The sequence below is a fragment of the Zalophus californianus genome, chromosome 6 (genome assembly GCF_009762305.2).
Source record: "Zalophus californianus isolate mZalCal1 chromosome 6, mZalCal1.pri.v2, whole genome shotgun sequence".
Taxonomy (NCBI): Eukaryota; Metazoa; Chordata; class Mammalia; order Carnivora; family Otariidae; genus Zalophus; species Zalophus californianus.
The window spans coordinates 27,808,623-27,820,985 of NC_045600.1; the positions used below are offsets into that span (position 1 = coordinate 27,808,623).

The following is a 12,363-nucleotide window of genomic DNA, read 5'->3' on the forward strand; positions in this document are numbered from 1 at the left end:
GTTCTATTGTTGATGGGCATTTGGGTTGTTTCCAATTCATAGCTATTAAGATAGTGCTGCTATGAACATTCTCATACACGTCATTTGGTAAACATATATATCCTTTTCTTTTGGGTATATAGCTAGGAGAAAAAGTGCTGGGTCATAATGGATATGTGTGTAGAGCTTTTACAGATAATGCCAGTTTTCTAAAGTGGTTATACCAAGTTACATTACCATTTGGCAAGGTCTGAGAGTTCTAGTTCTCCACATCCCACTAATATTTGGCATTATCTTTTTCATTTTAGCTTTTTAAGATTCCCTAGTTTTGCTTATAAGCAACAGAAGAGGAGCAAAAGTAGGCAAGTTAGCAGCTGCAGCTGTCTCTGTTCTGGTCTATCCTATAGACCAAGCTGGTCATCGTAGGGGCTGTTCAGATTGCCCTGAGGTCAGTACTTGGTGGCTTGGTCTACTCAGGGTCTACTTGTGGGGTTCTGTTCCATGCTTAAGGGAAGAGTTTTACTTCCTGTATGCAATCCTGAAAGAAGACAAATGACTTCAAATGGTTTCTAGAATCCAACCAAAGGTGAACATAAAAAAGCTGAAGTCCAAGACTCTAATGTCCCTTCCCCCTTTTCTCTACTTTATTTTTTAATTGAGAAATATTCATTCATACAAATACAATATAAATAATTTAAGGAGTAATAAAGCCAATGACTGTATACCCACTACCAGTTTAGGAAATAGAATATTACCAGCATCTTAGAAACCTGTTTGCCTCTTCCCAATTATTCCTGTACCTCTCCACAAGAGATAATCTACTGTCATTTTACCCCTATGCAACCAGAAAAAAAGAAAAGAACATTCTGCATGATTCCACTGATATAAATTCAAATTAATCTATAGAGGCAGAAAGCAATCAGTGATTGCATTGGGAGGGATGATGCAAGGACCAGGAGAGAGGGATTACAAAGAGGCACATGGATACTTTTGGGGGTGATGCATATATTTATTACCTTATTTTCCCCCAGCTTTATTGAGATATGACTGAGATAGCATTGTGTAAGTCTAAGATATGAACATGATGATTTGATATACATATATATTAGGGAATGATTACCACATGTTAGGTAATACATTCATCACCTTACATAGTTACTTCCGTGTGTGTGTGTGTGTGTGTGTGTGTGTGTGGTGGTAACTTTTAAGATCCACTGTCTAAGCAACTTTCAATTTGCTGTAAGACAGTATTGTTAACTACAGTCACCATCATATATTCACTATCTTAACTGTGGCAATGGTTTCAGAGGTGTATATGTATATCAAAACACAGCAAATTATACACTTTAAATATGTGCAGTTAATTGTGTGTCAGTTAAACTTCAGTCAAGCTGTTAACATTTTTTGGTATAGGAAAATAGATAGGTAAGAGCTTTTCACATCAATAATTCTCAGTTAGAGGACAGATGAGCACATATCTTCCAGGGAGGCATATTGGAATCACCTGTGAAACTTTTTCTGACTATAGAGACCTCTTCACTCTCTCCCCAGAGATTCTAAAATGTCCACTATCTTCATAGGGGTGCAGTCCCATTTAAGAACAACCACTGCAGTAAGCTGGGGTGGATAAAAGGGTTGTATGCTGAGGCTTTGAAAGAGGTAGTAAGGGAGCAATGGGGAGACAAAGAATCTAGGAAGGGTTAATGACAAGGCAGCAGGGGTGGTAAAGAGAGAAGAGAAGGGCTGAGGGACATGGAGGCCTCAACCATAGACAACTAGGTCCTTTTGTTGGGATGTGACTATCAGTATGAGGATGGTGCTGAAGACTACAGGGCAAATATGTATTTGGTACATGGGATGATGATGATCATCATCATCACATAGCTGGATATTACTTATTTTTTCTAAATATTTCCTTTCCCTCCATTCAATCAGGTAGCCTAGTCAGTTCTGGATCACTGCTTCAGGGGCAATGTGGAAAGTAGAGAAAGACCATCAGACCTACTGGATTTTGTCTTTGAAAAGCCTAAGAAGATTAGTGGAAGACAGTTTATGAGAAGATGAAGAAAAATGTGGAAAAGAAGGAGGGGGATAGTGATTCTCTTCAGATTAGAAAGGTTATTTCCCTGGGCTGGCAGAAAAGAGAGAAGTTTGTGGGTTCTGGAGCAGTTGGGATCCTGGCCTGGCCTCCTGGGAGGAGGTAAGATCCAGAGAAGTCTGGGACTATTATCATTTCCAGTTTTGAGATTACAAAAGAACAAGGCTTGGTGAAATTAATTAACTAGCAAAATGACGAAAAAGCTATTAAGTGGTAGAACTAGAACTTGAACCCAGTCAGTCAGGGATATCTACTGACATTGACACCTATCTTAAATATTGGTTAACTAAAATTAGAGGGTGGGGGTAGAGAGAAAACTACAATTTTGATCCAGTTGTGAAAAAGCGACTGCTTACCATTTATGTCTAATTATTCTGCAAAATAATACCTTTGTGACTTGAGAACAAGCCTGGCTTTATTAAAAATTTTTGGTCGAGGGATGATCTTATACCAGTCTAAGTATCCTAGGAGGTTTTCATCTCACCCTGGCTCAAACCCAGACTCTAAAATTTCCTATGGAATGAAATGGCTTTGGAGATTAGAGACAACCTATTTCTTTCTTAGTTTTGCTCCTTTTCATGATTCCATGTCACAAATTCAATCCTTATGCCTCGAAAGCATTGCCCCAAGCTAGCCCAGAGTCACTCACCATCCAGCTTTTTCAGTTTGGGGACTCTCTTGGTCGCCTCTTCAATCCAGTTCCCGTCAGCAGAATGTTTCTCCTCCAAGGGATTGCCTACAAACACCAGGTCTTCCAGGCACGGCAATTCTGCCAGCTTCACAAATTCAGCTACAAGTACAAAGAATACATTCTATATTAAAATGGAAAGTTCTCCTGTTATGATTTTGGGGGTTGAACTCCAGTATCACTAGCCCTCAGTTTGTGACTATTCAGAACAATTTGTTGTTTAAGATTTTGAAGAAAGTAAGGGAAATTATACCATATGAAGTCATTCTCTGAAGACATTATGGAAAGGGAAGGAAAAAGAAGGCATACCTCTTCTACCTTTATGCTAGCCTAAGGACAGGATAAGAAAAGGAGATGAGGTTCAGAATCACAAAGAACAACATATCACTCTCCAGCGAGAGGTCTTCTCTATGCTGTATTGCATCAGTATGGGTTAAATCAAACTGCTTTTGTCTCTACCCATTCCCTTATCTCCAAATTCTTTATTTAAAAAAAGATTTATTTATTTGAGAGAGAGAGTTAGCATGGGGTAGGGGGCACAGGGAGAGGGAGACACAGAATCTCAAGCAGACTCTACACTGAGCATGGAGCCTGATGTGGGGCTCAATCCCATGACCCCGAGATCATGACCTGAGCTGAAATCAAGAGTCGGAAAGCTTAACCGGCTGAGCCACCCAGGCGCCCCTCATCTTTGAATTCTTTTTTTTTTTTTTTAATATTTATTTATTTATTTTAGAGAGTGAGTGAAAGAGAGATCAGGGTGGAGGGGCAGAGGGAGACGGAGACAGTCTTATACAGACTCCCCACTGAGCACAGAGCCTGCAGGGCTTGATCTCACAACCCTGAGTTTATGACCTGAGCTGAAACCAAGAATCCAACACTTAACTGACCAAGCCACCCATGCATCCCTCATCTTTGAATTCTCAAAGCAATGCATTCACACACCTACTGAAGAACTCATTACAGTTTATAAACTACTCTTTCCCACTAAGTTGTGAATTCCCTGAAGGCATGGACAGTGTCCTATTCAACTATGTATCTCAAGAGCCTGGCATAGCTCATAACACTTAATAGGGCTTTGGTAAATGCTGAATGAATAATGTACTATAAAAAAACGAAGTCATATAGATGGCAAAGACATATTCCATCCAAGAATTATTAAATTTAAACTGATTCCATTCAGCCTTTGGACTATAATTTTTTTCCATGATGGAGAGGACCAGGATCTATTCAATATAATCATTTTAAGTAAATATTTAAATGTAAATTTCAAGCATTCAGCTGAAAGATAGGAACTCCTATAGCTATTTCCCTGTGTGCTTAGAAAGAAATGTCCCCATTTTGCATCTTGTTCTCTGTTGGGCTATTTTCTATAAACAGGAGGTAGAAGATTAGCAAAGAGCCAGCTTCAGCTTACCCCAGTCTTTCACTAGGTTATTAGACATGTAGAGAATCTTCAATTTCTTCATTACATGGATCCCTTTCAACTTCTCAATAAAATTGTAGGAGATCCACAGTTCTTCTAATGTGTCCCCTACTGCTTCCTGAAAAAGAAAGCAATTTTGGTTTACAAGCTTATTTTCCTCTGTCCCCTTCCTTATAAACATAAAGACAATGGTCTTCAGAGAGAACTGAAACCCACCTGTCCGTTGGCAGGGGGGCTGAGGCTATGTGGGAGTTTTTTCTCATTAAGAAGGCAAGTACAACATTTTCTTCCTCTCTTTAAACTGATCTGAACTAAGAATAGCTACTGAAATCACCAAAAGGGGAAATAATAGCACTATTTTATCATTTTTATTGAATTGTACAGATTTCAAATTATTTCCCTGTATTATATGATTTGATCCTTATAACATTTAAGATAGGCAAAGCAGGTTATTTGATTTCTATTATAGAGATTAAGGCATTTTCTAAGATCACAATGCTATCAAATAATAGAGGTAGGTCTAAATTTAAGGGTTTTTGTTTCAATATTTACTACAGAAACTTTCAAACACAAAAAGTTGAAAGAATCTTATAGCAAATATCTATGTATCTACTACCCAGATTCTACCATTAACATTTTACTATTCTTTTCCTATCACATATCTGTCCATCTATCCATCCACTATCTATCCATCAATTCCTCTTATTTTTTTGATGTATAAAATTCAGTTTAAAACCCACAGTATTTCCATTATGGTATAAAGATCATACTGGCTCTTAAATGCTAGATATAATCAATGGTGGTACAAAGACTCTTCCTTCTTTTATAGACATAAGACAAAATGTAATGATTATTTTCTTTATAAAAAAGAAATGAGGGGGGCGCCTGGGTGGCTCAGTCGGTTAAGCGTCTGCTTTCGGCTCAGGTCATGATCCCAGGGTCCTGGGATTGAGCCCCACGTCGGGCTGCTTGGCGGAGAGCCTGCTTCTCCCTCTCCCTCTAACTGCTTCTCTGCCTACTTGTGCTATCTCTCTGTCAAATAAATAAATAAAATAAAATAAAAAAGAAACAAGGGGCACCTGGGTGGCTCAGTCAGTTAAGCGCCCGACTCTTGATTTCGGCTCAGGTCATGATCTCCGGGTTGTGAGATCAAGTCACGCATCAGGTTCAACGCTGGGCATGAAGCCTGCTTGGGATTCTTTCTCTCCCTCCCCCTTTGCCTGCCCCCCCCCGCAAAAAAGTTCTAGGCAGGAACAATTACATGCTCAATTTCCTCTTATCCCAAAAGAATTAACCTACATCCACAAGGTAACGTCTAGAATGTGGGGCCTAGGTCTATGTCCTGGTAACTTTCCCTTCAAAGACCGCAGAGAAAATAAATGTACCCTGGATAAAGATCCCTAATGGATTTTCCATACTGGTGGAACCAGGGGGAAGCTGAAGGGAGTGGCCTGAATTAATCTGAGTGCCATCCCAACTCCCACAATTCATCATAGTTTCAACTTTGAGTTGAGAAGAAACACAATTCAAAGTAAAACAAAAAAAAAAGTTTAAATCAGTCTATCCTGGCACTCATATATCAGAACTTTGTGATTTAACCAAACCCCTCATCTAGTAGTATTCTGATATCTTCTCCCAAAGGACCTAATTAATATACCCTACCTTTCAGAAGAGGGGAATCAGTCTTCAAACAATTTAAGCTGTTTTGCATACATTTTCATCTTAATGTATCTCTAATCATCTCATGTTTCCAATTTAGAAAGTATGAGGTAGCAGGAAAAATACTGACTAAATATGGATTAGAAGGTTTAGGCTCAATTCTGGGTTCTGCTGCTTAGTTTTGTTTTACGTGTGCACCTGAGGGCTCTCAGTCAATTTCACATAGCCAATTTGATCAATTCTCCAAAGAACCAATTTGCTGAATTTACTCGTTCACTGATTTACTGAAAAACTGTTCACTTATAAATTATAGCAATTCGTTTTATTTTATTTTTTTAAGATTTTATTTATTTACTTGACAGAGAGAGACACAGCGAGAGAAGGAACACAAGCAGGGGGACTGGGAGAGAGAGAAGCAGGCCTCCCGTGGAGCAGGGAGCCGGATGCGGGGCTCGATCCCAGGACCCTGGGATCATGACCCGAGCCGAAGGCAGACACTTAACGACTGAGCCACCCAGGTGCCCCAGCAATTTGTTTTAGATAGGATAAGATATGATATAAATTCCTTTAGACAGGATAACTTTTGAAGATTTCTGTGATGTTTTATTCATTCGAGTACTAATTTAGTTTCAGTTTAGTTTTCAGCCGTTTGGATGTAACTGTTTTGCCATTACCAAATTGCGGTGCACTTGGGGACTTTGCTTGGCAATATGACTTTGTGGAATGAGAATTTCTTATGTATACTGACTTACTAATGTATAGATTTTGGATGGCCAGAGCATAGTTTTTTCAATACATTTTCAGTCTATTCCACTGTCTATTGTACTTCTGTAAATGTAAGGATTTACTAACCAGCTCAATTAGATTACTATTTTTATGTGTTCTAATCATTTGAGAAGTGATTAGTGTCTAAATTATAAACTGAATTCTACAAAGATGGACTGACAAAAACAAACAGTTGAGATGAAACAGCTGTATATTAAGACTAAATTAAAACCTTAAAGAAAATTTTAGAAGGTGTTGAAACCATTCCAAGCAACACAATTTTCTATGTATTTGTTAAGTAGGTAATAATGATAAGATTTTGGTGAAGCAATCTGGTGACTATCAACTAGTAAACCTGGCTAAGTTTGTGTAAATTAGTTCAGTGGAATCTGTCATTAAATACACTGACTCTTTGGAGAACTGGACATGGAGTAGACAGGTATTTAGCAAACTGGTCTGCTCCTGCCATGCGAACAAATCATTCCTCCTAGTTTCTTACTCTGTAAAATGAGGAGGTTGGCATATTGAGATAGCATTTCACACTCATTAGATGGCTACTATCAAGCAAATGGAAAATAACAAGTGTTGACAAGTATATGAAGAAACTGGAACCCTTGTGCACTACTGGTGGGAATGTAAAATGGTACAGCTACTACAGAACAGTTTGGTGGTTCCTCCAAAAATTAAAAAATATGATCCAGCATTCCCACTTTTTTTTAGATTTTATTTATTTATTTGCAGAAAGAGAGCACAAACAGGGGGAGTGGCAGGCAGAGGGAGAAGCAGGCTCCCCGCTAAGCAAGGAACCCAATGCGGGACTCAATCCAGGACCCTGGGATCATGACCTGAGCGGAAGGCAGCTATTTAATGAACTGAGCCACCCAGGCATCCTGGCACTCCCAATTCTGAGCATACACCCAAAAGAATCAGAAGCAGAGTTTTGAAGAGCTATTTGGATACCAATGCTCACAGCAGCATTATTTACAATAGTCAAAGGTGGAAACATCCATTGGTGGATGAATGAATAAACAAAACAAAATATGGTATATACATACAATAGAATATTATTCATCCTTAAAATGGAAAGAAATTCTGATACATGCTACAACATAAATGAACCTTGAGGACATTATGCTAAGTGAAATAAGCCAGTCACATGAAGACAAATACTGTATGATTCCATTTACATGAGGTATGTATAGTAGTCACATTCATAGAGACATAAAGTAGAATGGGGGTTTTAGAACTGAGGGGAGGGGACAAGGAAATTATTATTCAATGGGTACAGAGGTGCAGGTTTGCCAGCTGCAAAGAGTTCCAGAGATGGATAGCATTGATGGTTGCACAATAATACAAATATACTTAATACCATTGAACTGTACACTTAAAAATGGTTACCATGGTAAATTTTATGTTATGTGTATTTTGCCACAATAAAAAAAGGAAAAGAAATGAGGAGGTTGGAAAAGAAGTTCTCTAAGATCCCTCTTCAGCTATTAAAGTTTATGATTCTTTGAGGTCAACAAACCACTATGTATTGAAACGAAAAAAAAATAAGTGTCTGTTCCGTAAATAGTATTACATGAAAGTTATAGGAATGGAAGGGCTTAATGAAGTGCTGCAAAACCTCCATTTTGGACCACATAAAAATGATGATTACTATTATTGTTTGTTTTTTTATATAAAGTAATGAATTCAGATAACAAAATGTTGCTTAGAATTCTTTAGGAAGATCTGGGGGGCACCTGGGTGGCTCAGTCGTTAAACGTCTGCTTTCGGCTAGGTCATGATCCAGGATCCTGGGATCGAGCCCCACATCGGGCTCCCTGCTCTGCAGGAAGCCTGCTTCTCCCTCTCCCACTCCCCCTGCTGGTGTTCCCTCTCTGGCTGTGTCTCTTTGTCAAAGAAATAAATAAAATCTTAAAAAAAAAAAAAAGTGGCTGAGTCATTAAGTGTCTGCCTTCGGCTCAGGTCGTGATCCTGGGGTCCAGGGATTTAGGCCCGCTTCAGGCTCCCTGCTCAGCCGGGAGTCTGCTTCTCCCTCTCCCACTCCCCCTGCTTGTGTTCCCACCCCCTCTCTGTGTGTCAAATAAATAAATAAAATCTTAAAAAAAAAAAAGAAGTCTTTAAGAAGATCTGATTCATAAACAGTTAAGAACTGTTTGTAGGCAATTGATTATAAATATACAAAACAAATAGCTTTTATATTATAAACAGGAAGTGAAGAGAGAAATTACCTCATTCATCGTAGCAACAAAAAATATAAATTACCTGGGAATACATTTTTGTAAGACATGTACAGGCCTTATAGGAATTAAACTAAAATTCTACTAAAAGACATAAAAAAAATCTGAATAAATCTGCCTATGAGGAAAGTCTCATTATTATAAAGATATCAATTTTCTCCAAATCAATCTATAAATTCAATGTAATTCTAAGACTTCCAAAGGGAATTTATTTTTGTGAACTTGATAAACTGATTTTCAAGTTTCTCTCGAAGAGTAAATGTCTTAAGAAAACCCAACAAACATTTTGAACAAAGAAAGAGGACTTATCCAAATAGGTATCAAAACATATTATAAAGCTAAAGAAAATTAAAGCAGCATGATATCGGAGCTGGAATATATAAGTAAAACAACAAATAGAAAGAAACTTGGCCATCCAGGAACCCACCCATGCATACACAGAGTTTAGGAGGTGGCATTTACAGTGGGAAAAGGAGATTTTTCAATATACAGTTAACCATTTGAAGGGAAAAAAATAAGGTTTGATACCTGCCTAATGCAACATATAAAAATAAACTCCAGGGGACGCCGGGGTGGCTCAGTTGGTTAAGCGACTGCCTTCGGCTCAGGTCATGGTCCTGGAGTCCCGGGATTGAGTCCAGGGTCGGGCTCCCCGCTCGGCGGGGAGTCTGCTTCTCCCTCTGACCCTCCCCCCTCTCATGCTCTCTCTCTCATTCTCTCAAATAATAAATAAATAAAATCTTTAAAAAAAAATAAACTCCAGATGGGTTAAAGATATAAACTTTAAAAATTTACACTTAAAAAACTACAGAAGTACTAGAAGAAAATATAAGACTATTTTTATAATCTAGAAGTAAAGACCTTCTATATAAGATATAAAACATAGAAGTCATAAAGTTTGACAAATAAATTTGACAAATTTTTTTTTTAAAGATTTTATTTATTTATTTGACAGAGAGAGAGAGCAAGAGCAGGAACTCAAGCAGGGGGAGTGGGAGAAGGAGAAGCAGGCTCCCCACGGAGAAGGGAGCCTGATGCAGGGGCTCGATCCAGGACCCGGAATCATGACCTGAGCCGAAGGCAGACACTTAACGACTGAGCCACCCAGGTGCCCCAAATTGACAAATTTTAAAATTCCATTTGGCAACTACAAATAAAGTAAAAAGACAAGGACAAAACTAAGAGAAAATACATTTAATAATTCTGAAAACTGGATTCCCTGGTGGGCTCAGTCAGAGGGGAATGTGGTTCTTGATCTCAGGGTTGTGAGTTCGAGCCCCTTGGTTGGGTGTAGGGAGTACTTAAAAATAAAATCTTAAAAAAAAATCTGAAAATTGTATTAAATTGAAGTGTGGAATCTGCAATCAGATTGCCTAGATTTGACCATCGTGGCCAAGTCCTCCACCCCTTCCCTCTTCTTCCCTCCTACCCTCTACTGCTCTTCCATCATTTTTTTTTTATCTATTCATCCATAGAGGTACACTTGGGTTGCTTCCATCTTTTGGTCACCGTGAATAATGCTGCTATAAACATGGGTAAACAAATATTTTCCTTGTATTTTAGGGGGAATCATCTGTTTGTTTCTTTTTTGAGTAAAGAGTAACATACAAGATAACAACAAACAAACAAACAAAAACCCCACACAGTACAAACAAGCATAAAAAGAAAAGTGTTTCGCACCCCACACCTCTTCCTTTCTGCAGAGGCAACAGCTTTTACCAGAAATGTGTGTGTGTGTGTGTGTGTGTGTGTGTGTATAACATATTTGGTCCAACATCTTTGTTCATGTATGTGAGTATGAAGAACTCCTAGATATAGAATAGCTGGGACAAGGTAAATACATATTGAAGACTGTGATAGCTACTACAAACTGCCAGTCTCAGCAACAGTGTTTAAGAGTGCTTGTTCACTATACTTGGGCACTTTACATAACTACCTGAGACCAAGTGTGTTTATCCTGAAATGAGGATTTTTTTTAAATCTTAAGATGAGGACATTATCAACTTGTGAATTGCAAAGGAGACAATGCATATAGTCTGCTACATAGTTAATAAATGTTAACAACAGTTATAGTAACAATATTCTCAACAATGGATATTAGAAATATTGAGAGTGCTTAGAATTCAAAAAGAAAAAAATAAAGCCAATAGAAAAATGGGTAAAAACTATAGTTGGTCAATTTCCAATTAGCAATAATCGCGCCTCGGATAAACCTCATTGGCTATGATACTGCCACTGTGCAAAGCTTAGTTGGTCAATTTCCAAAAGAGGAAACATACATAACAAATATATAGGAAGACGTTCAAAGTCACAACTAACTAGAGAAAACAGATTAAAACAACACAATATTCCATTTTTGCCTATCATATTGGCAAATATTAAAAAATGGATAATACTCATGGATATTAAGGGTGGAGGGGATAATCCTCACCCATATACCATTGATGGAAGTAGAAACTGGCATTAGCATTGTAAGAGCAATTTGAGGTACCTATCAAAAATTTAAATGCACACAAATATTCTCAGCATTTCTACTTTTAGCAATCTAGCCTATATAAACAATTCAAATAACTGTTGAAGGATAGATGTGTGAAGATGTTCACTGCAGCACGATTTGTAATAGCAAAAAAAGAGACACCCCTTCCTCAAGAAAATAATCTAAACACTCAGCAGTATTGGAATAAATACATTGTTATATACTGAAACTGTGTAAAAACTATAATGCTATTAAAAAATAATGCATGGGGGGCGCCTGGGTGGCTGTCAGTTAAGCATCCGCCTTGGGCTTAGGTCATGATCCCAGGATCTTGGGATCGAGCCCTGCATCAGGCTCTCTTAGCAGGGAGCCTGCTTCTCCCTCTGCCTGACACTCCTCCTGCTTGTGCTCTCTCCCTCTCTCTCTGACAAATAAATAAATAAAATCCTTAAAAAATAATAATAATGCATTTGAGGGGTGCCATGGTGACTTAGTCTGTTAAGCACCTGCTTCAGCTCAGGTCATGGTCCCAGTCCTGGGATTGAGCCCCATGTCAGGCTCCCTGCTCAGCGGGGAGTCTGCTACTCCCTCTGCCCCTAACCCCACTTGTGTGAGATCTCTCTCCGTCTCTCTCTCTCTCAAATAAATAAATACAATCTTTAAAGAAAAGATTAATGCATTGGGGTGCCTGGGTGGCTCAGTTGGTTAAACATCCCATTCTTGATTTTGGTTCAGGTCATGATCTTGGGGTTGTGAGATCGAGCCCTGCACTGGGCTCCACACTCGGCGAGAAGTCTGCTTCTTTCCCTCTTCCTCTACCTCTGCCCCTCCTCCAGCACATGCTCTCTCTAAAATAAATAAAATAAATCTTTAAAAAAAATATACTATATCTTTATATTTTGACATGGAAGGATATCCCTGATACACTGTTGAATGAAAAAGCAGAAAAAATATGCCCTGTATATTATCAGTACAAACATACATAACATATATATACACACACATACACATGCACACACACACACA

The 12,363-nt window shown here is 38.5% G+C and overlaps 1 protein-coding gene and 1 pseudogene across 2 annotated transcripts in view; both read right to left on the minus strand.

Moving 5' to 3' along the window:
- DNAL1 (dynein axonemal light chain 1) overlaps positions 1-12,363 on the minus strand; it is a 39,371-nt gene that overhangs the window by 7,055 nt on the left and 19,953 nt on the right. For both annotated transcript variants that reach the window (XM_027570717.2, XM_027570718.2), the window contains exons 6-7: positions 4,183-4,309; positions 2,727-2,867 (exon numbers count right to left, since the gene is read on the minus strand). In XM_027570717.2, the coding sequence (XP_027426518.1) occupies positions 2,727-2,867; positions 4,183-4,309 (268 nt within the window). The remainder of the gene's footprint in view (positions 1-2,726; positions 2,868-4,182; positions 4,310-12,363) is intronic.
- On the minus strand, positions 10,978-11,108 carry LOC113910832 (annotated as a pseudogene).